Genomic DNA, 27,817 nt, shown 5'->3' with positions numbered 1-27,817 from the left:
TTAATACGAAAATTCATGCCTGAGATAATCATCAAAAAAAGCCATTTACAATGTTAAATAATGAAAAATCACTTTCACTAGTGTTTCATTCAAGATATTACAATCATCATAAATTCAAGTAGTTATGTTAACTGTACATACCTTTAGGGTGTCCCGTATCTTGAATAGGATATTTGTCTGACTGTAGAAACCAACAAAGAAGGAAGTTATTTTTAAACACCACAGTCAATTATAAGATCAAAGTAAAAAGAAACCTTTGTCTTGGGAAATCTTGTCATGATTTTAATTTAAAACTTTGCACGTTGTTAGCCCCAGACTTATCATTAGGGCTGGCTCACAGCTCGTTCCTATCCTCAACTTCCAGAGATGAGATCGAGGCTGACGAGGTGTTAATGCCGGAACGCGAGGCCGACTCGGCCTCCCCGACTTCCGGAGTCTGCCTGCAGTGCTGCCTTCCTGTAGCTTAAACTGAGGAGTGTTTGTTTCCCGGGATTATGGGGATGCGCCCATTTTTGTCCCACCAATTCTGGGGCATTCGTTTGGGTCAACACGCATGTGTCCTGGGCAGTCCTCCCTGTGACAGCCCTGTCCTGGGTTCACACGGTAACCGCCCCATTGGCTGCACGAAGGTCTCCGGCCTGGTCGGTCACTGGCACGGCCAGGCACAGCCCAGCGCCAAGCACTGCCCGCGGCCCAGCCCTCACAGCCATGCATTTCTTTGTTGGCGCCTACAAGCACACGGGTGTCTAATGTTCTGGAAACACTGGCTTCAGATTATTTAAGCAGCTGTTCTCTGACAACTTCCACGAGCAGGGTGAGAGTGTGCCCCGTGCCCCACGGAGCCCCTGGCCCCAGCTGAGCTCCCACCACCCTGTACCTGGGCCGCTGAATCCGGCCTAACTAAGCTGCACCTTCCAACCCACTGGTGGGCCTCGCCCAGGTCTTCCTTGGACAGACGACAAAAACAAACAAACGTGGAATGAAGGATTTTGTTTTAAATGCCTTTCGTTGGAGGTTCTTTGGAGTTGGGCAGTAAAGTTTCAGGATGTTGAGAAGCCTCCAACCCCTTTCCACAAAAGCAACCAACCAATCAATCAACCATCAATCAGAGAACTTAAAAGTCAGTTTTCCCCGAGGCTGAAGCCTTCTCGACACTCTGCTCCCCAGAAAAATACACCTTTATTTCAACACTTCCCAGGCTCTTTGTACAGCAGCTGTCTGTTTCCTTGGAGAGACGAGAGAAGAGCCCCAATTCTGACTCCACGTTAGCTAAACTCCTGCACGTCTGCATGAATGGACACACCGGCTGGGCGGGGGCAGGTTTCCTGGAGCGACTGGCATCTGAGCTAGGCCTGGGGGTTCCTGGGATGAGGAGGACCAAGGGGAAGGACGTGGTGACAGCAGGTGGTGGCACAGAGGAGCAAGGCCAGGCGGGGGGCAGAGTGGCGTGGCAGGTGTGGAAGACCAGCCAGAGGGAAGCAGCGGTGCATGTGGAGGCAGAAGCGGAAGACGGAGGTGGGTAAGACGCAAGGGGGCCTGGAAGGGAGGCAGCGGGGCTCAGGTGAGAGCTGGGCTCACCAGACGCCGCCGCCGCCTGTGCCCCGCTGTGCACACGGGGTCACGGTCGTCACAGCCGTGCATGAATTCAGACAAGCGAGCCATCTGGCACAGTGTGGTAGGAAATGAGGACTGAGTGCCTGGAGGCCCCAGGGCAAGGCAAAGAAGGCTGCGTAATCAGGGACCCCTTGGCCCGACTGGGGAGGGGGGAGGTCACAGGAGTTCAACAGCTGAGGACGCAGGGAGGGGACTGTATTACAGGTGCCCTGGGAAGATACAAGGGTGAGGGCTTATCTGAGCAGCAGCAAAGAGCTGCCACTACTGGCTCTCAGAGGCATGCTGACCTCACCGGACACGCCAAGGACTGAGATTTAATCCTAGGGACCGCAGGAATGTTACAGGTTCAACTGTGCTCCCCACTCCCCCCAAGGTGTGTTGGAGCCCTACCCCCGAGTACCTCAGAATGTGACCTCATTGGAAAATGGGTCACTGTAGATATAATTAGCTAAGATGAGGTCATACTGGAGCAGGGTGGACCCTTAACCCGATGTGACCCATGTCCTTATAAGAGGAGAGAGACACAGACACAGACAGATGGGGGAGAAGACAGCCTCACGCCAGCAAAGACAGAGAACAAGTGACGCAGCCCCAGGACACTGAGGACGGCAACAGCCACCAGAAGCTGAGGAGACAAGAAAGGATCCTCTGCTGCGAGTCTCAGAGGGAGCACAGCCCTGCAGACACCCCGACCTTGGACTTCTGCCTCCAGAACTGTGGGACAATAGGTTTCTACAGTTTAAAGCCATTCAGGCTGTGGGACCTCGTTATGGCGGCCGTAGCAAACTAATACAGGGGTGGTTCAGAAAAGGAATGTGGCAAAGTGCTTAGGGGTGACTTGAGGTGAGGAGTGGGAGGAATGGCTCGGAGGGAGGAGACCTGGGGCCACAGAAGTGAGTGGGGATCGAGGTAACCACAGGCGGGGCGGTAGGATAGGTCCTTGGACGCGACCACAGGGCACTTGCATTGTTTTTACAGGAGTGAAGATGATGGACTCTGTTCCTCCCGAATCCCGCTGGGTGTCACAGCTTAATCCCCTTCACTGTCCTCTCTCACCACGGCTGTGGGCACCAACACCACACACCTTCAAGACACCCACGGGCCTCGTGGCTCACCAGCCTGAGACACTGAATTTTATTACACCAAGTGCATTTGCTGCCATTTAACTACACTGACCAGATCCTCCAGCCACTCTGGAAAAAGGGCTGTGTCTCAAACTGCAGGCACAGGAACACGTGTCCCCCTGTCATGGCCCGACTTGGTCCTGAGCAACAGGCAGCACGCACAGCAGAGCAGGGTGGCTTCAGACAGAGCCGTCAGCTTCCACTTCCTCGTGGGTGGAACGGGGTGCAGGTACCTGCCCCACCGTCTCACAGGTGGATGGGGAGCCACGGGCGTGGAGGCCGGCGCGAGTCCCTCCAGCCTGCCTCCAGGCTGGCAGCTGACCTCGCCCCCGGGCTTCCGTTTCATCTACAAAACAGGCAGCGCCACCTCCCAGAGGCCTGTGGGGACTCGGTCACTGGAAGGTGGTCCTACTTTTTCTTCAATCTCAAGTTAGACATTTTGCAGAGCAGGTAACAGAGGCAGCGTTAAAGGGAAACACAGACAAAGACCTCGCGGATCTGAGAAGTTTGCTTCTGCCAGGTGTCAGAGCAAGAGCTGAGTGAAGCCACTTTCAGCCTGGAGAGACCCAAAGCTTACTATAGTCACAGAGATTGCAGAGATAAAGAAACTTATCTTAGGAAAATCTCATTTTGGGGTTTCTGATCTTCATGGTAATACTGAGTAATAAAAAAAATGAAAAGAAATAACAGAGGAAAAAGAAAAACAAGAGTCATCAATAACAGGGTGGAATTTGTAACCTACCACATTGAAGGGCAGAGTGCTGGGGTCTGTGTCTTCCACGGGCTCCTCCGCCATGTGACCTGCAGAAGGACAAGTACAGAGGATCTCCTTTAATGTAAAAGCTCAGATGTGTCCTTGGAGAACTGTCTTCACGCAGGCGCAAGCTACCATTGTCAGGCCTATAAAAGCAATTTCAACCGTCAGTGGGGACTAAGTAGGGGTGGGTCAGACTGCATCAGAAAGAGACTAAGACAAACTTTTATTTTTTAATCCATATTTGGAACAGTTTATTTACAAATATCTACAAATAGTCAGAGTGACCAATAACCACAAATCACGCGGATAGGACATGAGCAACTCTCTCGCATGTTGGACTTGGTTGTAACTTTGAACAGGAATGGTTTAGTTTGGACTTCTGCTTCTCCCCTATTCCTGCTCTTCAGTGATCCATCTTTATCGTATTAAAATATTAAGTATGTGAGTATAGCTCATGTGAGTCAAAAACACAGAATCTTTGTCAAACAAAAAGTTAAGGCATTTAATGAGGAAATGTAGAAAAATGGAACAGACAACCACTAGATCTTATGGATTTGTAAAATTAGAAAAAGTTCCCCCTTTCTGAAACACTTTACAAAATATCTGCCAGAAAACTATCTAAACCAATGGCTGTGTCTGTAAAACTATTTTAACAAATGACTATATTTGCTTGAGTGGGATCCTCGGGTCCCCCTGAGGGGGCAGCGTGTGGCCTGCAGGACCCGACGCCATGGCCTCAGACCGCCGAGGGGCGGCGGCCACATTCTCCCCTGTCCTCACCGAGCAGACACCGTGCACCAGGTCGCCTCTGGGGACACAAACCAGCAGAGCAGAACACCTGATTGAGACAGTGTGTGTAGGCAGAGGCATCCCGTCTCAGAGAGGCCTTCCCACAGTTCGTGACCCCGCCAAAAGAGGGCGGTGTGAAGGGGACATCCGTCTGTTTCGTGACAGCCTACAGTCCTGGGGACCGAAGAAGAACGACCCAATGAGCGGGGTGAACGGGAGGGTGTTGCCGGCGCCCTCCCACGGGGCAGGGGCAGCGGTCTGCAGCTTCATGACCAGAGCCCAGAGGCGGCAGGAGCACATGCGGGGAGGCACAGAGGGCTAACCCTGGTCCTGTGTCCCAGCCCCACCCACAGCCGTGACTCCTGTCCGGTTCGGGAACAGAGGGCCGTGGAGCTCGGGTCTCCTCAGACTCGGACGAGGAGGACGTGTTCCCACCCCGGTGCAGTGAAAACTCTAGGCCTCCCCCTCAGATTCTTATGTGACCCTAAGGAGGGGGCCAGGCCCCTGGTTCGGGCTGAAGTGGCATTCCTGTCAGCCTAGTAGAAAATAGACCCAGATTTGGATTTGAATCAACATAAAGAAAACGAGAACAAACCGTGTTATTAACTGCACCCCGAGCTCACAGAACTGCTGACGCCCGTGTAACAGGCACTTAATCACAACACGCGAGGTTTGCCCGGTGACAGAGAAACACACAGGACAAGCGCAGCCCGCCAAGCCGGCGGGCAGGGAGGCGGGGGCGGGAGCCTGCAGAGGAACTCCCACGTGGTGCCGCTGCCGCTGGCCGGGGAAGGGGCTGGCTGGGAACCGCAGGGGCAGCGGGAATGGCGCAGGCAAAGGCCTGGAGATGAGCAAGGGCTTGCGGATCGGTGTGCTTCACACAGGCCCTGCCAGCCACACCTGCAGGCGGCTCTTCCTCTCCCTGCCCCTCACCCTGTGGCTCTGGCTGGGCAGAGGGTGGGGGAGCCACCACTAAGTGGCCTCAGGCCCTTTTTCCCTCCTCCTATCACGTCCTCGCCTCCCCTGCTTCGTTCTCACTGAAGTGCACCTGGGCCACTTCACAACACTCCCCGCCAGGGCTGCGGTGCCGGAGCAGGTACGGGCAATGGAGTTTCAGGTCAGTGGCTGTGTAGCACTGGAGTGCGGGGGGCGGGGGGGCCTAAATGGCCCGACAGCACCCTGAACAGCTATGCCCACTGTGTTCATGACAAGCCAGTCCTGTTTCCTGCACACAAATTAGTATGAGAGGAAGGAAAGAGAAAGAGACACAGCAGGAAAAGGGGGGAGACGGCTGGGGAGGCAGAAGTGCACCAAAGGCAGCAGAGGGGCCGCGACAGGACAACCAACAGGAAGGCACCCTGCGCTCGGGGGGGTGCTGCGTCCTCACTGCATGCCAGAGCGCCTGCGGTCCGGTCCGGCTGAGGACAAGCCCCGCGGTGTGACCTCGGACGGCTCACAGAGCTGTTTGCAGCCTCAGGCTCTTCCTCTGACAGGCGGGGGCCCCTGCCTCTGGCGCCCGCACTCAGCTCCTGGAACCGCCGGGGGGATGACCTCCCAGTGCCCCTCGGAGCTGGCTGACCGAGCTCTAGGACAGCTCAGCGTGTCCCGGAGGGGCCTGAGCTGACAGGAAGACGCAGGTGGATGACAACAGGCTTTGGAGGCACCCAGGCTCTTGCTCTGCTCTGAAATCTCTGAGAATAAATGGAGTTGGGAGGGACACAGAATTTCGGTTTTCTATATTCTGAAGCATGACAGCAAAGCGAGAGGGCCATCGGGAAGGCACCAGGCTCAGGTAACAGGGGCTACTATTTTATTCTTTTCACTCCTGTGACTGTACCAGCCTCCGGCTGAGCGGTTCCTTGCCAAGGGCTAGTCCCAGGTGTCTGAGGCTGGTCGGGCACTAGGAAGTCCTCAAGCTTTTCCAAGAGCTCTTGGAGCTGCATGTTCACAGTATTATTAAGTATAAAATCCAACAGTCTATTTAAAAGCTTTAAAATGTTTATTGTTTCAGGCCCCAGGGAACAGGCTGAGCCCCCCACCCAGGCTGTGGGATCAGATGGGACAGGGGGCGCAGGAGACCGAAACAGCAAGCAGGCCACACGCCCTCCGCGGTGAAGACCAGCGGCGCCCGCGGGGCCACGGCCTCCTGCTGCTCCCCGCTGCCTCCCTGCAGCCTCGGGCCATGCTTTCTCCCTACGCTGTCTCCACGCCCTGGGTGGGTCGCCCTAAACAAGGGGGTCAGCAAATAAAAAAGAAAAAACCCCAAGCCGGAAGTCGGGTTCCTCCAGAAACTATCAGGTCCTGAAAAAATTGATTAATGGAGCTAAAACTCAGGGCAGGTCGGGGGCTCCCGGGGGCGGGGGTCACAAAGCACCGGGGCGGGGCGAGGGCAGCGCACCACTGGCGTACAACCACACAGACAGACACGCATACGTGTTCTTGATTAAGAAGAGCAAAAACTCCCTGGCTGCTGTGGCTCAGTGGATTGAGTGTCAGTCCATGAACCAAAGGGTCACTTGTTCAATTCCCAGTCCCACAGGCCTGGGTTGCGGGCCAGGTCCCCAGTTGGGGACACGCGAGAAGCAACCACACATTGATGTTTCCCTCTCTTTCTCCCTCCCTTCTCCTCTCTCTAAAAATAAACAAATAGAATCTTTTTTTAAAAAAAAAACCTATAAAGGTATGTTTGTATTTTAGCTTGTATATCTAACCTCTTCACGAGTGTGCCCATTTTTCATGGTGGGGTAGGGAGAGACAAGTTCTTAGTTTATATGAAAAAATAAACAAAAAAATTCTCAAAAATAAGCTACAGCAATTAAAAGCTTGATCCTAGCATAGACATAGGAAACAGAATGGAGAATCTAGAAATAGACCCAAATGTCTGTGAGAATAAAGAAAAAGTAAAGAAATAAACAAGGCACAGATCACCCCAAAGTAGCCGGCAACTAACTGACCAAGGGATCTCACTGTTGGCAGTGTGGGTGATGTTTCATTCACACGCGCACCTTCCGGGGAGCTCCTCAAAGGCACGAGGGAACCCATGGCGGCCTGATGCCCCGAAGGGGAAACCGGGCCTGGCTCTCAGAGGCCCCGGGCGACAGCGAGGCAGCGGGCTGACCGTCATTTGTGTCTCTAGGCATCGTGTCCCTCATCTGTAATGCTTGGGGGTGAACAGGTAGCCCCGCATGCCTGTCCAGCTTCAGAAGTCCATGCGTGATGAGGCCTGGCCAGGCAGCTGGTTGGTTAGTGTCGTCCCCCTAGGCCAAGGCTGTGTGTCGAATCTCCAATCAGGGCACCCACAAGCAGCAGCCAATGATGCATACGTAAGTGGAACCACAAATCAGCGTTTCTCCCTCAATCGCTCTCTCAAATAATTTTTTTTTTAAAGTCCATGAGTGCCGATGGTGAGCAGCCGTGGCCCAGTAGGTTAGAAGGCACCTCAGGCTGAAGGTCACTATGAGGCAGGAAGGCCCGTTCACAGCACTTGCTCACCAGCCCACGAGTATGTCCACATGCCTCATCAACAACAAGCAGAGCTCCCGCTCGCCTGGCCCACCCGTGCCGCGTGGTTTGCGCACGGTCTCGGTTCATCCTTAGGGTAACCCTGAGAAAAGCACAAGTGTCCCCCTTTTTACATATTGAGCCCCAAGGTCACAGGGCAGTGGAAGAGCTAGAATTTGGATCTGAGACTTTCTCCCTGTTTCCCACTACCTTCAGGGTGCACGCGCAGACCACCTGACAGACTCTCGGGCGGAGAACCCCTGTCCACGTTTCCCTTTCGTTAGGGCGCCAGTCCCACTGGGCTAGAGCCTCCTCTCACGGCCTAGTTTTAGCTTGGTTAATTCTGTAAAGACTCTATTTCTAAATAAGTTCATGTTCTAAGGCATTGGGGGTTAGGATGCCCACAAAATTAGGGGGAGCCATGTAGTTCAACCTGTAACAGTCCACTCTCTGGCCCCCCAAATTCATGTCCTTCCCATGTATAAAATACATTCAACATCTCCCCAAGTCATTCCAGCATCAGCCCTAAATCCGCAATGTCACCTACTCACCATCCACTCAAGGACCCAGATCCCATCACCCACAGGATCAGAATCTCTCAGGAGCTTCAGGTACCGCACGGTGCACCCCGCGGCCTCCCCAGGAGGGGGACAGTCACAGGTTGCCCAGCAGCCACGCTGTCACATCCTGACATCTACCTTTATTAGTGACATTAGATAAAGGCCAATAGTTCCTCGAGACACTTGCTTTAAGGAAGTTCAAAGATCTGCTCTAACGGTGTCCTTACAGAGAAAACGGGGAAACGGGCCAGAGTTCCCCAAATTCCCAATATCTTGAGCCAAAGGTCAGGGATGGCCAGCGCCTCTTGGGCTTTCTAGTGAAGAGTTAAAGGCAATTCTTGGGTCTTGTGGTTTCAGGGTTAATTTATTTCTCACGTTATTTCTATGTACACTAGCTTTTCTTGTGACCCAGAGCTGTTTGCATTACTGATTATAAAGCCATGGAGCGTGCTAATCAGACTCAGGATTAGAAGGGCTCTCAGAGCAGCGGCCGCCCTGGGCGGGGCTGACGCCCAGGCCTTGCTCCTCTTTTCTTCACCAGCCCTCCGTCATCCTCAGGCCTCAAAGCAGGGGCTGAACAGGCTGAGAAAGGGCCAGGGATCAAGCCAGAGGGCTCCTAACACCACACGCCAGTCACATCAGTGGGGCCTCAGAGGGACGAGCAGGGGAGGAGGAGGGAGAAGATGAAACAAAGGGTCACAGGAGGAGGTTCAGAGGAGGGTAGAGAGGAGAAGACACAGAAAACACAGGCACTAAGAACAGAAAGAAATGCAGCGGGCACTGGGGAGGGGAGAGGAGCGGGGAGAAAGGGAAACCACAGCCGTCGCCCTCTGCTGGATCTGGGCAACACCAGGCTGGTCCACCTTTCACACGTGGGTGCTGATCGCAGTGCTTCCCCTGGGTTCCTCGTCCTGCTTCCCGTGCATAGGGCGGGGCAGGGGCCGAGGGGCAGCTCACACCCTCCTGAGCACACAGCGGGGCTGGAAGGGGGCGAAAGCTGAGCTGCCCCTCCCCCAGGGGCGGTGCTGAGCTGCCTCTAGAGCCAGGCTGGGTCAGGAAGGGGGGGGAACGGTGCTCGTGGCCCTGGGCACTGAGCTCACGACAGGGACAGCGGCAGACCTGCAAAGCCTTTCTTTGTCTTCACTTCTGTACAAACACAAACAAGGTTTTATGCACATTGCACAGGCAATTCTGACCACCTCCCTGCTGGCTTGTTGACTAGTGGTAGAGAGAGAGGACCACACTGTGACCAGCATTTCCTCTTATGTGACCTCAGCAATCCTGTCAATTTTCTTAGTATAAAGACGTTGATTTAATTAAGCGCCTAACAGAGCCTACTCATACCTACACACCTTTGTTACATGCATGTGGCTATACAACGTCTTTTTTAACTTCACAAGGTAACCTCAGCTCACATGTCTAGCCTGGTGAATGAGCTCCTCAGAGCTGGAAGCATGTGCGATTACATTCTCTCTCTTTCATCCTTCACGGAGGCAGCGAGAGGCTGGCCAGCAGTTACTCTGTGCTGGGTGCGCGCAGGTGTCTCAGGGATCTGCCAAGCAAAGCAGGCGGACGTTCTGTCCCAGGGCAGAGTCTAACAGGGGAGAGTGGCGGTGACGCGCGCTCGAGAGGGAAGGTCCCGGGCGCACGAGCGTGTGTAATGTGGGGCTTGCTCTCCGTGACTTTTGAGGTGAAACCTGAAGGAGGTAAGTGGAGGGGGGACAGGTGAAGGGAGCCTTGCAGGCAGCAGGGACAACCTGTGCAAAGGCAGGGAGGCAGGAGGTACAAAGGCACCACACGAACCCCCAGGCGGTGGCGCAGCTGCAAGGGGGAGGGGGCAGCAGTCGGCTGAGGGGCCAGGCAGAGGCCAGCGTGGCAGCAACGTAAGGACTGAGGACTTGCTGGAGATTTGGTGCAGGCTTCTAAGTGGAGAGAAATGACAGGATCTGAGCCGTGTTTAAAAGGTCACTCTGGCTACCTTTTGGTGAGGGGGTCGGTGGAAGGCATGAGTGGGGGCGAAGCACCACTTGGGAGATGAGTGTGGGAAATCGGACGAGGGAGGATGGAAACCTAGTGTGGGGAGGAGACGCGAAAATGCCATTCACCAAGTTCTGTGTATCGGCAACATCTGTGGCTTCATTACAGAAGGGGAAGGGGGACGTGGGTGGGCCCTGGAGGTGACAAACTAAATGAGATAGTGGAGGGGATGTCATTTCTAAATCTGTTTAAATGGGGGAACCCTCATCTTATTGACAAATTCCAGAATGGGCGTGGGCACAAGCAATTCCCGTAAGGGACAAGGACATCTCTACCTTAGAAGTCCTCTCCCCTCTTTGTAGGAGCCAAAAATGTTCTCCTCCAGGTGCTGCTTCTCAAAATCAAGGAGACATTCCTCCCGTAGACACACTGGTGTTGTCATACCCTTGTGTGCCATCAGACCCCATGTGCTGGGACCTCCGAGTCCCGGGGTTCCAGGTTGGGAGCCCCGGATTGGCTGGGCCGAGTCGACTCAGTGACTATCACTGAATCTAGACTCTGCAGGGCTCTGTTATCTAAGATCACATCAGCCACCCTGGTGGCCTCGTCACACTACTGACTCACTGAGGGCTTTTACACACTGTGGGAGGGAGCAGTGTTTCCCTGTACGACCTCCCTGGTGCCAGGGGATAGGGAGGGGGGAGGGGCACAAGCAGATTTTACGTTTATCCCCATTCAACGGATCCCTATCCAGATCTTTCTGAATTCCCCCCCCCCCCCCCCCGCCACCACTTCATGAGACCTGAGACCACAGCTGGCAGAGTCTGGCCTAACACCTCATGCACCTTGTCAGTTGGGGTCTCAGAACGTGAGAAGCATGGGGATGGGGAATGGGAGGTTTCTGCCTTTTTGTGCCCTTCTGTTTTTCCAAGTAACGGGCACGGGGGCGGGGAGGGGGAGGTTATCCAGACAGTGTGTTTTCCATCTCTCGTGGATAAAATGTTTATCGTTCCCCACGTGAAGACGAGCGTAGATCTTTCTTTAAAATGCCCGGGGAACTCTCCCAAACGCAGCAGATCACCATGCCGGTGTGGCTGTCACCTCACCCGCCCACAGAAGCTGTCTCCTCCTAACTGCCCGAGCCTCAGGCGAACAACGCAACATTCAAGCTTGGTCCGCCCCTGCTCCAGCCCAAGAAATATTGAGCTGGCCGAAAACTCTGCATATTTTGTCCATAAAATGAAAGACACATTTTTCATTTTCACCAATACTCTTATGGATATTTTGAGTATGTCGGCTGTCTCCCTCAATTGGCTTCTAGTGGGTCAAGGCCAGGGGCGCTGCTAAACATCTTCCAATGCACAAGACAGCCCCACAGTGAAGAATTATTTGCCCACAATGTCAATAGCACCAAGAAACTCCGCAGGCTACTTTTGACACGTTCAATCAGTCACAGCACCTTCTCCATACACTGCGCAAATTTTTTTCTGCATTTCACCTGCGTATTTTTTATCTTTCTTAGAGTAATAAATTATAACACACCGAAAATGTTGTGTATCTTCTTCCATCTTCAATATTAAAATGACTGCACAAAAACTCACCAATTTCAACAAGTGTTTTTAAAACATGCACGCTGACAATGACAGCTGTCACGATACAGTCTCAACAAAACTGTTTCGAACCAAGTTAAAGACAACTAAGTGCAACTAGCCCTCCTACCGAAAAAACGTAACAGAATTCTTGGCCAACGAATAGACTAGGAAACGCGTTTACGTAAGCAGTTATATGCAGTTCTGTGTCTGGGTATGTGGTCCCTTCGGCCCTCCCGCGCTTTTCCAACCTTCACAAAACTAGAAGAGCCTCCGCGCTCCGGGCGTCCATCGTTCATTCATTCGCGTTCAGGACGTGCACTGCGCATTGGCCACGTTATGGGAAAGCAAAGGCAGAAAACTTCTTGGGAGGTGAGGCCTGAGAAGGGTTTTAAATTCAAGGGAGATTGGACAACAATCCAGACTCCGGCCTTAGGTACAAACACGGTATTTTAAAGTAAGGACAGGACTAGAGGCCCATCGAATCAAAGGCCCCACAGCTGGGGGGTCCCACGGGTGGACGGGGTCTTGGTTTGGGGACACTAGTTTATGAAATAGCTCGAGGGCTAATATTTGGAGCAAACCCACAGAACAGAAGCGAAATGAGGAGAGAAAGGAGGCCTGTGAGAGGGAGAAGAGAGCGCCCTGAGGAAAGGGGAATCCGCTCCTAGCGCTCTCCTCTGCCAGGGGTTGGAGGGACTTGTCCCAACTGGCGGCGGAGTCCAGAACAAAAGCGCTGGGGAGGTGGGAAGCGGCGGGCGCGTCCGGGGCACGCGTGGGTGATGGGGGTAGGGCCGTGTGGGGACCTCGTGCCACTGTCCCCTGCCGGCCCAGCGCCGACCCCGGCCGGACGCCGCTAGGGGGTCACGGAAAGCTCGGCCCCGACCCCACGCCGCGGCCGGGCGCCTCCAGGTGAGCGTGCGGCGCGGTGCCACTTTACCTGCGCGCAGAGGGTCGTCCGGAGAAGCCATGGGGGCGGATGGGAAGAGGAGCGCCCGAGCGGAACTAGTGGCCTCCGGCCGGGAGGGAGCGCGCGGCGGGACCGAGAGCCCTGCGGTGCGGAGGCGCGGAGCTCACGCGCAGCCCTGCGCCCCTCCTCTAGCTCCCGCCCCGTCCCTGCTCCTCCTCCCCCTCCTCCTCCCGGCTCCTGCCGCTCCACCTCGCGCTCACTTCCTGCTCCGACAACTCGTGGAGCCCCTTCTCTGCGCGTCCTCCGTCTCCTGCAGCGGGCGGGGCCGGGCGCCGGGTCCGTGCCGGAGCCCGTGCGTCGCAGCCCGCCGTCCCTCCCGGCCGCGCCCAGGTCCCGGGGCAGGTCCCCCGAGCTCGCGCGGTGGCTACGCGGGTGCGCCGCGACAGCATCAGCCTTCAACCTGCGCCTCCAGCCGTGCCCGCCCTCCGCCGGCAAAACCGGCGCGCAGGCCCGAGCGGAGGTGCCCGCGGGCTATCGCGGCTAAACGGCGTCCAGATCTTCGGACGGAGTCCGCTGCTGCCGGGCGGCGCCCGCTAGTACCTTCTGTCTGGATTTCTCTGGCACTAGTTGCTGCGTGACCTCCGGGGCCACACGGCCACACACCCACGGCCTCTCCAGAAAAGAGCTGGGGCCTCTCGGAAATGCTTCGTTCTTAAAAACAACCATTAGGTTTTAATTTAAAGATATTTTATACCGATTACTTACGTGAGCACAGACTGGCACCTGCCCCGTTTACTAAGTATACCCAGGGTGGGGCAAAAGTAGGGTAACGGTTGTAAGTATGTGAAAGTTTATTCTTGTATTATTTATTTATTATTGTATTATCTTCCATACAAACAACTGTAAACCTGCTTTGCCCCACCTTGTAGTTAAAATTGTTATACTTTAACTAAACCTATCATCAATCACAAAGGTGATGGAAAACTTAAATTTAAAAGAAATCTCTTAAGAGTTTTTAGCTAATCTATGCCTGCCTTCCCACCTAAGGACAGAAAGATGGGAGCTGGTGAGAGCTTTTAGTGCACAACCGCGCAGCCTCTATGAGAACTCAGCTGTGAAACGTGCGGGAAGCAGCAGGTGCCCACATACCTTCTTGGCGACCGGGGCCTTGCTGTGCGCCTCTCTTCACCTGTTTGGTCGTCCTGAGGCCCATGCCGCGGTCCGGGTTGGCTCTATTGTCTAGACTGGGCCATGAAGACACAAGGCATTGGGAGCAGAGCCCCGCAGAGCCCCGCCGCGTGGAGAGAAAGGCCCGCCTGATGAAGCCTCTCTGGGAAATTTGTGGGTGGGAGGATGAACTTCCTCTTGGTCCGCCCTCTGATGAGAAGGGAAATTTTTTTAAGGTTATTTTCTCTTACAATCCATTTTGAGGTTGGGTCTGTGGTTCTTTCTGAACCTCTCTCAACAATAGAATTATTTTTGAGGTTGGTTTTCAGGAAGCACCTCTCAAACTAAGCTGTGGGGTTAGCAACGCGGCCCCAGGGACTGAGCGTCGCTCTAAAGCCGGTTTGCTTTCCAGAGCCCTGCGCTGAACCCCTCACCTTCCTATCGCTTCTGTCTTTCAGGAGCGATAGATATCAAATAGAAGATGAGTGGCAGAAGTGCCTCTTAAGGGTGATTTTTTTTTTTTTTTTTTGTCCTCACCAAGAACCTGCTAGTTGATTTTAGAGAGAGGGAGAGAAACATCGACCGGCTGCCTCTCGCACAGGCCCAGATCAGGGACTGAACCTGCAACCCAGGCATGTGTCCACACCAGGAATCCAACCTGCAGCCTTTCAGCCTGTGAGATGACGCTGCAGACCGGCAGGGCAAGGTTAATTTATTTGTAAGGAAGAGTGGCTATATATTATATTTAATTTTTATATTTTTATAAATTTTATATAATTTATATATTATATATAGTTTATATATTAAAGGTAATTCGTATATGTAAATTATATATAATATGTATTACCTATATATTTCCCTTACTTTCCATTTCATTGTACCTCCTCTCTTATGAATGGCAACTGTATCCAATTACCTTTATTTTTCCCATAGGCTGTGTGAACTATAAAGTATAATTCAAATGGAAGCTATTATTGTTGCAATTGAAAAGGGAACAAAAGGAGTTTAACGATTCTTATGCACTGGAGTTCCCAAAGCATTCTGGCACAATCTATTTGCTATCACATTATGCCTCTGCTTTTGCTCTTCTTGCTGCCCAAAGAGTGTTTTACAACACTCTTTAAAATGAACATTTGCATTTCCTAGTAGCACCTAAATACGTATGCATTTTGGAATTACCATATTCTGCAGTGTATAATGCACACCCATGGTTTGTGCGCATTATACATGGGATTATTATCCTCTTTATACCCATAGTATGTAATCATACCCATGCATAATGTGCATCCTTATTTTTCTCAAAACTCTGGGCAAAAATAGTGCACATTATACATGGCAAAGTATGGGTACGTGTTAGAGTTCACGCCACGCTTGCTCCAGTGCTCTGAGTGACCTCCACGTTTGCTGTTTCCATAAACGGGGATTGCAAACTTGGTAATTCCCATACTGCATGTCCCTCATGGGCCTGTCGTCATGACTGTGTGTGACTTTAGCATGTAACCCAAACGCCACGTCTGTAAGAGTTTACAGGGTTGTGAAAATCCAATGAAATATTGTATATATCAAGATACCTAAGCTAGTACCTGTGACATAGTAGATACAAACAAACTGGTTATCTTTCTGTCTTCATTCTTTCCTTGGAATGTAGTCTATTGAGAGCGGCGCCTATCACTCTGTTAGGAGAAACAAACTGGTACTTACAGTGTTTGTTCGTGGAGCAGGGATCGGCAGACTGACTGGCAGCATTCATTGATGCAGTTTTCAACTGCCCCCCTGACCCCTATGCACCAAACAAAATGCCACGTCCTGGGGAAACCAAGGTGAGAAATCCTGACTACTAGGAATTTATGATCCAAAGAGATTAGCAAATGTTTTACTATAGACAGAGGTGATAAAAAAGTTGAAATCAGGAAGGGTGTGCATTTGAAAGAAAGGTCGCACGGAGTTGCGAGCGATTTGGGGGGACTGCCCGCAGACTGACCATTGGCCGCAGGGCTCTCATGCAAATGCTGAGACCTCCATTCATGGCAGTTTGGCTACAGCCTTAAGTGGGGAAACGTGCTGTTCTGTACCTTTTCACAAACAGATCATGACAATTATCAGGAACGTTGCTAGCTTCAAAGGGGGAAAATGGCAACTCAAAATACTTTTTATTTGATTCATCATGGATTATATTGTTTTGTTCATTTTTATACCATTTTGGGTGTTACTTCAATTTATGCAACCTGAAATAAAAAGTTATGTTATTGAACCACATACTTCATTATTTAAAACGGTACAAATGTCGTGTACAAATGATCCCAGAAAACTGGGCTCCCCAACGGGGTTTGAGGTACATAAAAGTGGCCAGAGCTACAGGGTCACATATGGGCTGCAGGAGACTCCTTAGGTGCCAGACCCGGACCGTGCCCTGGGTGAACGTGTCAGATATCCCCGAGGACTTGTGTGTGGTGGGGAAGAGGCCCAAATGAGAGCTAGTGAGTTCGTTTGCCTCCTCATCTCTGGAACAGGAAGTACATTTTGTGAAGTTTTGGAAGAGCTTGTGAAGAGGTTGTGGTGGATCTCTGTTTTGCTATCCAGCTTCTCACAATGATGCCCAGGTCACTTCTGGAAAAGTCTTTTTCCCACTTGTAGTCCATGAGGTGAGGTGGTGGCATCATCGCCTGGCTCCCGACTCCAGCGGCTGGCATGTGACCTGGCATTGGCTTTCAGAGCATTGCTGAAGGAGCAGTGAGCCTAGGGGGGGCATGGAACGTTTACTGGGAAGTTACCAGGTGGGTCTTAAATAACTAGTCCATGGTCACACAGCCGGTCCCTCATGGAAGAAGTGAGCGGGAATGAAACGTCCAGGAGGGTCCACATCATAGAGAGCCTTGACCACCAGGCAAAAGGATTGGGGATCAGTTTTTGGGCAACAGGAAGCCAGGAAGCTAGTTTTTTAAAAGTGACAAATGAAAATTGGTGTTTTCGGAGGATTAGTCTGGCAGCTGTGTGTAGGATAGAACAGCGAGGAGAGGATACAGGCTGAGACCATTTATCTTTATAATACATTGTAGTTTTTAAAAAATATTCCATTTACTTATTTTTAGAAAGAGGAGAAGGGAGGGAGAAAGAGAGAGAAACATCAATGTGTGGTTGCCTCTCATGCACCCCCTCCTGGGGACCTGGCCCGCAACCCAGGCCTGTGCCCTGACTGGGAATCAAACCAGCGACCCTTTGGTTCACAGGCTGGCACTCAACCCACTGAACCACACCAGCCAGGGCTACAATACACTGTAGTTTATTACAGAGTTCCATTTATATCCTTGTCCAAATGTGAGGGAAATGCATATTTGAAAATGTAAAATGTTCTTTTGTTGCCTATTTTTATTGTTATTCTTACCCAAGAACGATTTTTCATGACTTTTTTAGAGAGGGAGGATGGGGGAGAGAGAGCAAAACATGGATTGGTTGCTGTCTTGTATGCTCTCTGACTGGGGATCGAACCTGAGTATGTGCGTGACCAGGAATCTAACCAGCGACCCTTCGACTTTTTGTTTTACCAGACGAACTCTAATAAAGACACTCTGACGAGCTGAGCCACAGCAACCGGGGCTTGTAAGCATTCGTTGTTTCCCTGGAGTGTTTGCCCTGTAGACTTGCATATATGTATGACAATGATGTATTTCCAAGCATTAATCGAGGGACTAAAAAACTTAAATAAGTAAAATATAGTATTATCATTTTTGGCTGCTTTGAATCCTGTTCTGTTTGACTGGGCACAGCATTCTGGCACATATATTTAAGGATGAATCATTCCTGAAGGTTCCTCTACTTCTCACTCATGCAGTGGGCACCCTTCTTGTGCCGGAGATGAAACTTCTCTTGCTCCCTCTTACCAGCTGACTTTAAATTATTTACCCATCAGGACACATGGGCTAGAAAACCGCGGTTTGGGTGCCGCGTTTTGTTTCCCACAAAGAGAATCGCACACTGTGGGCGACCCCCAGCTGGCGTGCTGCTGCAAACATTTGGAATGCGGGGCGGGGGGGGGGGGGGGGGGGGGGGGCGGGGGTATAGGGAGGGCGGGAGAGGCATGAGAAGAGGGACAGCCGGGCAGGGCGCGCTTGTATTCCAGAGACACTCCTCCAGCCCCTGGATGGGCACCGAGCACTCACCGGCGGGGCCTGGTGCCTGCTCTCAGCACCATTTCCCGCTCCTTTCTTAGCAAAGAGCTTCACATGTAACAATTTATATCTGCTCCAGATTTTGAGAGAAAATCTGCTCAAACAGATGAACTTTATGTGTTGAAACCTGAAACTCAACTCACTAAAGTCAGGTAGGGGAGACTTTCTTCTGTTTTGGCTGTAAGGAGAAAAGGGCAGAGGAGAAGGAAATCTGGCGTTCGCCGTGACCCGCTAAAAACTGCACCTGTTGCCACCAGCAGCACAGTTTCCTGTGTTTTGTGCCCCCAGAATGCAGAGCACGGGCTCAGGCTGGTGACTCAGATGTGCAGAAGATCATCAATCACTGAAAAAGTTAACCTAACAAAGTGTCCTTTAGAATGTATTCTGAGCTAAGACAAGAAGGCAGGCTTCCGGTAAATCCCAGTAAGTGGGTTAGCTCTTGGGACAGAGAGCACCTCCAACAGCTTCCTTATCACCACCAACCTGCTGGGGAAAGTGATGCTGTTTCAGCAGCAAACAAAGCCATAATGTAACTATGAATGAATTTAATTAAACTGTGTCAAACACATTGCAAGAACTACAGAGCTTTACCAAAACCACGTGAATATAAATCTGACTAAATAGAGAGCCATCTGAGGTCAGGAAGTAAGAAGCCTCATTGTTGTAAAGATGGTCAAGATGTTTTAATCTTGAGATTTGATACAAACCAAATCAAACCAACAGGATTTTCATGGGACAGGAAACTGACTGCAAGTTCATATGGAATGGTAAACAAGATAATTTTGAAAAAGAAAAACAGAGAATGGGGATTTGCTCTCTAAGACAGCAAGACATTTTAAACACTAGAACTTAAAACAGTGAGCACCAGTGCAGGAAAAGTGAAAAAGGATTAATGGGGTAGAAAAAATTCAAGACACAGACACAGGTCTGCCTTTGGAATTTACCATAGAATGGTAAGAAAGTCAGTTAGACGGTGAAAGGGTGGACGGTTCAAAAAACTGCATCAGGATATTTTGAGTTATATTTGAAAGCAATTTATATTCCTACCTTATCCTATACAGAAAAGTAAGCTCCAAATAGACTGTAAAATATGTACCTTTAAAATTATTAAGAAAGAATAGGAGGAAATCTCTTAATTTCTGTAACAGGGAAGGCTTTCTTAAGGCAAAAAGTCAAAAGACATAGAAGAAAAATCTGATAAACTTTCCAGATAAAAATTTAAAGGCTATGCCACAAGGCAATTGAAAATTATAAAACGGGATAAACTTAGATAAATTAATTATATATGATACTCTAACTTATAATGATAAAATATAAAGTAACATGTAATTATAAAATAGTTATATTTATAATTATAAAATAGAATATTAAATACTATATAATTTATATATAAAATAAAAAATTAGTACCTAAATTTTTAAAAAATATTTTATTTATTTTTAGAGAGAGGGGAAGGGAAAGAGAAGGTGAGGGGAACATCAATGTGAGAGAAAACCATCAATCAGTTTCCTCTCATACGTGTCCCAACCGGGGACCAGGCCCACAACCCAGGCACGTGCCCTGACCGGGAATCGAACCAGCAACTTTTCACTTTGCGGGATGACACCCAACCGACTCACCCACACCTGTCAGGCAGTACCAAAATCTTAAGAATTTATTCAAATAAATTAAAATATGATAAAAAAATTAATAGAAGGTTAAGCAAAACCGAAACAGGAAATTCCTAGAAGAAACAAAAATGGCCAATAAAAATAAAAGGAACTCAACTTCACTCAACATAAGAGATACAAAGTTAAACCATAATGGGTTAGTAGATTGGCAAAATCTTAAAAGCCCACCAATATCAAATATTAGCAAGATTAAAGAGAAATGGGTCTTCACACACTGCAGGAGTGTAGATTGGTATGGTGCAGCGGAGAGCAATTTGACCTATGTATCTTCCCTAAAGGAACTCTTATGGTCCAAGGAGACATGCATAAGAATGTTGGTACAACATTATCTGTAATAGAAAAGATCACAAACAACCTCAATGTCCACCAATAGGAGAATGGATGAATATGATATACTCATGCCATGGAATATTTTACAGAAGTTACAAAGAATATGCTCAAAAATATTTTCAATGAAAAAACAAGTTTCAGATCGGGGAAGACACAAACCCATCTATGCATACAAGTCTACAATTACAGATGGATACATGTCAACTTTGCTGTGCAGCCAAGGTAGAGTGGCAGGAACCAGATTTACCCTTCGGCCTAAAACCGTAACAGCACAAAACCCAGAGGAATTGCATGAAATGACAGTTCTAAGGCACTGCACATCAGGCAAAGAGGGATAGTGATCCCTGAGGCTGGGACGTAAACAATTTGATTCCCAGGTTTGCCCCAGTTTACTGCCTTGGAATTTCCAAGGTTGCGGTGCAGAGAAAGGGAACCCAGGCAAAGCCCTACAGACTCCCTGACCTGAAGAGATTACAAAAGTCTGAGGAGACCAAGGCCACTCACTAGAAGTCACAGGACAGAGTGCTGTGAGGACTTCACAGAAAGGCCCCTGGCAACCCGTGACCTGTCACCCTTGACTACTCAGGATAACACTTACTGATGGATACAGTCATTTTGGGAAACACCCCAGGATGGGAAAGGAGGACTAGAGGGAACAGAACCTGGTGCTCACTGAGTGCCATTAACCAGGCTTGTTTCTACCAACCAGACCAGAAAACACCTCCTAACTCGTGGGCATTTGGTGGAGTACTTGGAGGGTCTTACCTCAGTCCTGGAAATGATTTGCCTAGGCTGAGCAAGCATCACCTTCATACCATGGAATGTGAGGGGGGCCCCAAAAACCCAGAATTCATTTATTAAAAATTGTGTATTCTTATATGTTTAAACTTCAGTCACCTTCTAAGTTCTCCATTTGATGCCATACACCTAATTGAGACTTTTCCACTGCTCGAAAGTTTTTGAACTTGATTTTGATGGCTTTTAGTGCTTCTGCCATTTTTTGTTTCACCTCTTCCACATTGACCAGACGTTTCCCTTTGAGCACTTATTTCATCTGGGGAAACAAACGAAAAAAGTCTCTTGGGGTGCGATCGGGTAAATAGAGAGGGTGGGGCACAGGGGTCAGGCTGTTTTTTCTGTCAAAAACTGCCGAATACTCAGTGCAGTGAGGGCAGGTGTACCAGCATGAAATGGGCAAACCCGTTGAGTCTTCAAAAAAAAATTCACCCAAGCTGAATGCAGCCTCTCATAACAACGTCAGCTGGCACACCGATACAGATGGGATCCTAGAACACTCACCTAGTAGGGGAAGCCTGTACTACAAGGGGTCCACCCTCCAGAAGATAATTTCAGTTTTGGGGGGTCTCAAACCCCAAAGGATCAAACTCTCTCAAGTAATATAGCTGCATCCCAAGAAGTTCAAGAAGGTTTATAGAAATACTAAAACACCCAGTACTCACCAGGTAAATGCAGTGTCTGGGATGCAAATTTCCATATTTGCAAGAAGAAGGAAAATATAGGCTCCCAATGAGGAGGAAAATTAGTCAAGTGAAATTGATCCAGAATGGACACTGAGAATTAAGGACATAGAACTTTTAGTATAACTGCATCCTGTAGGTTCAACAAGCTAAGTAGAGACATGGAAATTATTTAAAAACTGAAAATAGAACTATTAGAGATTAAAACTATAATACATTAGATAAAAAGAATACTGAATGGTATTAAATGGAGATAAGACATTGCAGAAGAAAAATTTAGTGAATTGAAGACATAGCAATGGAAAGTATTGAAAATCAGAGAGAAAAATAATTTTTAAAAAATGAAGAGTACTGTGGGACAATGTCAAATGCCCTGAAACGGAAAGAGAGAAGGAGACCAAAAAATGTTTGAAGAAATAATAGCTGAAAGTTCCCCAAGGTTGTTGAAAACTTTAAATCCACAGATCCAAAAATTTCAATGGTACTTCCAGCCAAGATGGAGGCATAGGGAGATATACTTTGCCTCCTCACACAACCAAAAGAAGGACAACCACAAATTTAAAAACAAAAAATAACCAGAACTGCCAGAAAATCGAACTGTATGGAAGTCCAACAACCAAGGAGCTAAAGAAGAAACATTCATCCTGATCGGTAGGAGGGGCAGAGACAGGCAGCTGGGGAGGAGAGGACTCGCGGCAAGGCAGCAGCAGGCAGACCCAGTGGTGCCACATTCATGTGCAGATAAACCAGAGGAAGAGCTGGGGAGCGAGACAGACTGCCCAACCCAGGATTCCAGTGCGGAGGTGGGGGGGAAGCTTCAAAACCTCTGGCTGTAAAAATCTGTGGGGGTTGCAGCAGGGGGAGAAACTCCCAGCCTCACAGGAGAGTTTGTTGAAGAGACCATGGGGTCCTAGAACGTACACAAACCCACCCACCTGGGAATCAGCACCAGAAGGACCCAATTTGCTTGTGGGTAGTGGGGGAAGTGACTGAAAGCCAGCCCAAAGCCAAGTTAAGCAGCATTGCTCTCTCTTGGACCTCTCCCCTCCACACAGCACCACAACACAGCGACATGGGTTGCCCCACCCTTGTGAATACCTAAGGCTCTACCCCTCTCAATATATCAGGCCTCTGAGACAAAGAAATAGGGCCCAAATGAAAGAACAGATCAAAGTTCCAAAAATAGAACTAAGCAATAAACAGGGAGCCAACCTATCAGACGCACAGTTCAAAACACTGGTAATCTGGATGCTCACTGAATTGGTTGAGTATGGCCACAGAATTGAGGGAAAAGTGAAGGCTATGCAAAAAAAAAAAAAAAAAACAACCAAAAACCCAAACAAACAAAAAGGAAAAAACCACAGGGAACCAAAAGTGAAGTAAAGGAAACCAGGATTCAAATCAATGGTTGGGAGCAGAAGGAAGAAATAAACATGCAGCCAGAACAGAATGAAGAAACAAGAATTCAAAAAACTGAGGAGAGGCTTAGGAACCTCTGGGACAACTTTAAATGTTCCAACATCCGAGTCATAGCGGTGCCAGAAGGAGAAGGGGAAGACCAAGAAATTGAAAACTTATTTGAAAAAATAACGAAGGAAAACTTCCCCAATCTGATGAAGGAAATAAACTTCTAAGAAGTCTAGGAAGCTCAGAGAGTCCCAAAGAAGTTAGACCCAAGGAAGCACACACCAAGGCACATCATAATTACATTACCCAAGATTAAAGATAAGGAAAGAATCTTAAAAGCAGCAAGAGGGGAGGAGCAAGTAACCTACAAAGGAGTTCCCGTAAGACTGTCAGCTGATTTCTCAAAAGAATCCTTGCAGGCAACAAGGGGCAGGAAAGAAGTATTCAAAGTCATGAAAGGCAAGGACCTACGTCCAAGGTTACTCTATCCAGCAAAGCTATCATTTAGAATGGAAGGGCAGATAAAGTGCTTCCTAGATAAGGTCAAGTTAAAGGAGTTCATCCTCACCAAGCCCTTATTATATGAAATGTTAAAGGCACTTACCTAAGAAAAAGAAGAAGATCAAAAACTATGTACAGTAAAATGACAACAAACTCACAACTATCAACAACAGAACTTAAAAAAAAAAACACAAAACAGCAAACAACTGGAACAGGAACAGAAGCACAGAAATGGAGATCAGAGGGATGGGGGATGGGGGGAAATGGGGGGAAAGTACAAGGGTACGCAGCATAAATTGTAGGTGCAAAACAGGCAGGGGGATGTTAAGAATAGTGTAGGAAATGGGGAAGCCAAAGAACTTATATGTACAACTCATGGACATGAACTAATGGGATGGGGGAATGGTGGGGTGGGGGGCGGTGCAGGGGAATAAAGAGGGGGAAAAAATTGGACAACTGTAATAGCATAATCAATAAGATATATGTTTCTTAAAAAACAATAATTACAATGAACTCTCAAGCACCAGAAACATGAAAAAGCTTCACCAAGCTACAGCATAATCAAATTGCTCAAAGTCACTGACAAAGACAAAATCTTAAAGCAGCCACAGGAAAACAGGCACTGCAGACAGACAAAATGAAGAACGGCAGCAGGTCTCCCACCAGAAGCTGCGCCAGCAGGAGACAGGCGAGCAGTGACTTCAATGAACAGGGAGAAAGGAACCATGACCTAGAATCGTATGACCAGTAGAGAGTTCTTTCAAAAACAAAGACAAAATAAAGACGTTTCAGCCACAAGGTCATCTCCAGCAGACCTGCACCACAGAAACTGAAACCCTTCAGGCAGGCAGAAAGCGACCCTCGGTGGACGTGTGCACCTCACAAAGGAGTGAAGAGCGCCAGGGATGGTAAACATGTGGTCAAATAGAAAAAGGACTTTTCTCATTAGTTAAGTGTATTGAAAAGCTAACAGATGTTAAAGCAAAATAGTAACAGTGTATGTGTGGTTTAGAAAAGAAATAGAGGTAAAATTAATGTCAACAATGACTCAAAAGCCTGGAGGGGAGAAATGGAAGTATACTCTTCCAAGGTTTGTAGGTATAAATTCTTATAATATCACGTAAATATATACTGTGATATATTAAGATGTACACAATGAACTAAAGCAATCACCAAAATAACACAAATAACGGTTAAAGTTAATAAGCCAATAATGGAGATAAAATTAGATCAGAAGTGATAGATCAGGGCACATACAAAAATCAACCAATGAATCCATATATAAATGGAACAACAATTCGATGTTTCTGTCTCTAAAGTCAATAAATTAAAAAAATACTTGGGCAATTTCTTAAAAAATTAAGTGTACACGAAGGGATCCAGCCATTCCACCCTTAGTTATTCCCTAAGGGCACCGAAAGCATATTTAAAAGACTTGCACATGAATGTAAAACCTAAAGCTATATAACATACAGAAGAAATTTTTAGGACTTTGGGTTATGCAAAAATATGTAAGGTACAATACCAAAAAATACAATATCTATAAAAAATTAAAAACTACACTTAATCAAATTTAAAACTTTTCCTTTCCTAGAAAAAATATTTGTAAATATATAGAATATAAAAATGTAAAAAGAATCCTCAACCTCAATTATAAGGAAATAAACAACCCAATAAAAATGGGCAAACATTCAAAGAAAATTCACCAAAGCAGACGGCAAGTAAGCACATGAATAGATGGTCACATCACTAGTCTCTGGGGAAATATTAATTAAAACCATAATGAACTACAACTTAACACCCGTTAAAACTGTTGGTGCAGTGAAAAGTCACCAGGTGTTAGACCAGTGGGGTCAGGCCAGACCTTGGTTCAGCAGCCTTGGCACTTGAGTTGTGGTTAAGAAAGAATTCAGAGTCAAGGCTCAAACTGTAAGAGAAAGTTTATTTACAAAGTCACAGAGGTAGAAGTGAGCCATACAGGACATGGGCTCAGGAAACAAGTTACAGAGACAAAAAGGAGGGCCCTTGGACCTTAAGAGAGAGAGAGAGGCAAGGAAAACGCACCTGGGGGGGAAGGCGGTAGGAAAGGCCCAGGTGTGTTCCAGAGAGAGACCCGCACTGAATTTATCTGGGGGGCCCAGCGGAGGAGGCCAGCGCAATATGCATCAGCTTCCCAGGCGTGTCCTTCCAGGGCCGTGGTCTCTGCTGACCGGTGGACACCAGGGCAGGGGGCCATGGGTCAGTGCAGCTGGTCCTGAGGTCAGCCGTGGCATCGCTCGTCCGGCTCGGCTGCTCTTCCAAGGCCCGGGGGCCCAGATGTATGGGGTGTGGGTCAGAGCCTCATCGTCCTGGGGGCTCAGTGCTGAAGGGCTCTTCTTCAGCTCCCTTGTTCATTGCCCCTCGAAGGGGCTCTTACCCACGTGACTAGCAGCATGGCAGGGAGGAAAGGGCAGGGGAAGGTCCGAACCACATGACCAACAGTATGCAAGGTCGGTGGGCCTAAAAGCCAGGACTAGCGGTACGCTGGGGGAGGGAGGTCACCCTGAGGGCAGATCACTGTTTTCTCAGTGTTGCCCATCGCTAGGCCCCGGGGCTTTCCTCCCTGGCGACCTTCTCTGCCTGGGATGTGGTCCTCCCTCTGCTCTTCTAACTGCCTACCACAGAAATGGTTCAAATTTAAAAGACTAACCACATCAAGTGTAGGAGGGATGTGGAGGAGCTGAAACTCGCATACCCTGGTGGTTGTAATGTGGGTAGAACCTCTTTGTAAAACCATTTGGCAGTTTCTTAAAAACTCAAATCTATGCCTACCATATAATCTTGTTATTCCATGTTTTTACTCTAACTTGTGTTTTTTAAAAGCACATGTTCAAACAGAGACTCATACAGAAGTATTCACTGCAGCTTTCGTTGTAATGGCCCCAAACGGGAAACCACCCCAATGCCCACAGCAGGTGAATGGGTGAAAAGGTTCTCTCTTACCTTTACAATGGGATGTGACTCAGCAATACAGGGAAGAGCCTAGCGACCTGCACAGCAATACAAATGGCTCTCAAAACAGTTTTGATGAGGGAGAGAGGCCAGAAAACAGAGAGTACATACTGCATGACTCCATTTATCTAAACCTGTTGAAAGCGGACTCGTCTATAGTGATAGATCAGTGGGAGCCTGAGCTGTTGATGGGGAGAGAAGAATGGCCACAGAGGAAAAGCGGTCATCAGGGGCTGGGAGAGGTATGTTCGCCACACAGACCTTGTGGCGACGATTTCATCGGTGCCCACGTATGGCAAAGGTTATCAAGCTGTACAGATAAACGTGTGCAGCTGGTTGTGTGACTATCATACCTCAACAAGGCAGGTTTTTTTTAAAGAATGGATATGTGCTGAACTCATAACAATAATTAATAATGGCTGTCTACCAGCAATGAGGGAGGGAGGAAATAATGCTTAAAGAGACTATAACTTTCTCTGTAATGCTCTAATTTTGCATATGAATAAGTTATTTATGTATATCTTATTTAAAATAATTTTAAATAGAAAATTAGAAATGATTTTCACAAAGGTGCCTGCTTCATAAAATCAGTCTTGACCTGCCTGCCCCTCAAAGATTTCCAGACTATAAAATGTTCAATTTAATACGAAAGTAATTGTTGACTTTTTCCATTTTACAACTAAATGATGGTTAGCATTTTACATGATTCAAGACTCTTCCTATCTGCTCTACTCCATCAGCACTTCATACCTTTGTGTCATATGCTTTCTGTGGTAGGCAGTTAGAAGAGCAGAGGGAGGACCACATCCCAGGCAGAGAAGGTCGCCAGGGAGGAAAGCCCCGGGGCCTAGCGATGGGCAACACTGAGAAAACAGTGATCTGCCCTCAGGGTGACCTCCCTCCCCCCAGCGTACCGCTAGTCCTGGCTTTTAGGCCCACTGACCTTGCATACTGTTGGTCATGTGGTTCGGACCTTCCCCTGCCCTTTCCTCCCTGCCATGCTGCTAGTCACGTGGGTAAGAGCCCCTTCGAGGGGCAATGAACAAGGGAGCTGAAGAAGAGCCCTTCAGCACTGAGCCCCCAGGACGATGAGGCTCTGACCCACACCCCATACATCTGGGCCCCCGGGCCTTGGAAGAGCAGCCGAGCCGGACGAGCGATGCCACGGCTGACCTCAGGACCAGCTGCACTGACCCATGGCCCCCCTGCCCTGGTGTCCACCGGTCAGCAGAGACCACGGCCCTGGAAGGACACGCCTGGGAAGCTGATGCATATTGCGCTGGCCT

At 48.9% G+C, this 27,817-nt stretch overlaps 1 protein-coding gene across 1 annotated transcript in view; it reads right to left on the bottom strand.

Annotated features, from left to right (window-relative positions):
* The window catches only part of EDARADD (EDAR associated via death domain), a 47,486-nt gene extending 33,452 nt beyond the window's left edge, over window positions 1-14,034 (bottom strand). The window contains exons 1-3 of the mRNA XM_054575487.1: window positions 13,971-14,034; window positions 3,481-3,539; window positions 142-181 (exon numbers count right to left, since the gene is read on the bottom strand). Of these exons, the coding sequence (XP_054431462.1) occupies window positions 142-181; window positions 3,481-3,539; window positions 13,971-14,034 (163 nt within the window). The remainder of the gene's footprint in view (window positions 1-141; window positions 182-3,480; window positions 3,540-13,970) is intronic.
* Window positions 14,035-27,817: the final 13,783 nt, after the last annotated feature.

This window comes from Pteronotus mesoamericanus, unplaced genomic scaffold (genome assembly GCF_021234165.1).
Source record: "Pteronotus mesoamericanus isolate MK-2021 breed Mesoamerican mustached bat unplaced genomic scaffold, CSHL_Meso_final contig_303, whole genome shotgun sequence".
Classification (NCBI taxonomy): Eukaryota; Metazoa; Chordata; class Mammalia; order Chiroptera; family Mormoopidae; genus Pteronotus; species Pteronotus mesoamericanus.
Note: the sequence above shows the minus strand (reverse complement) of the source record. Positions and strands in the feature narration are given on the sequence as shown.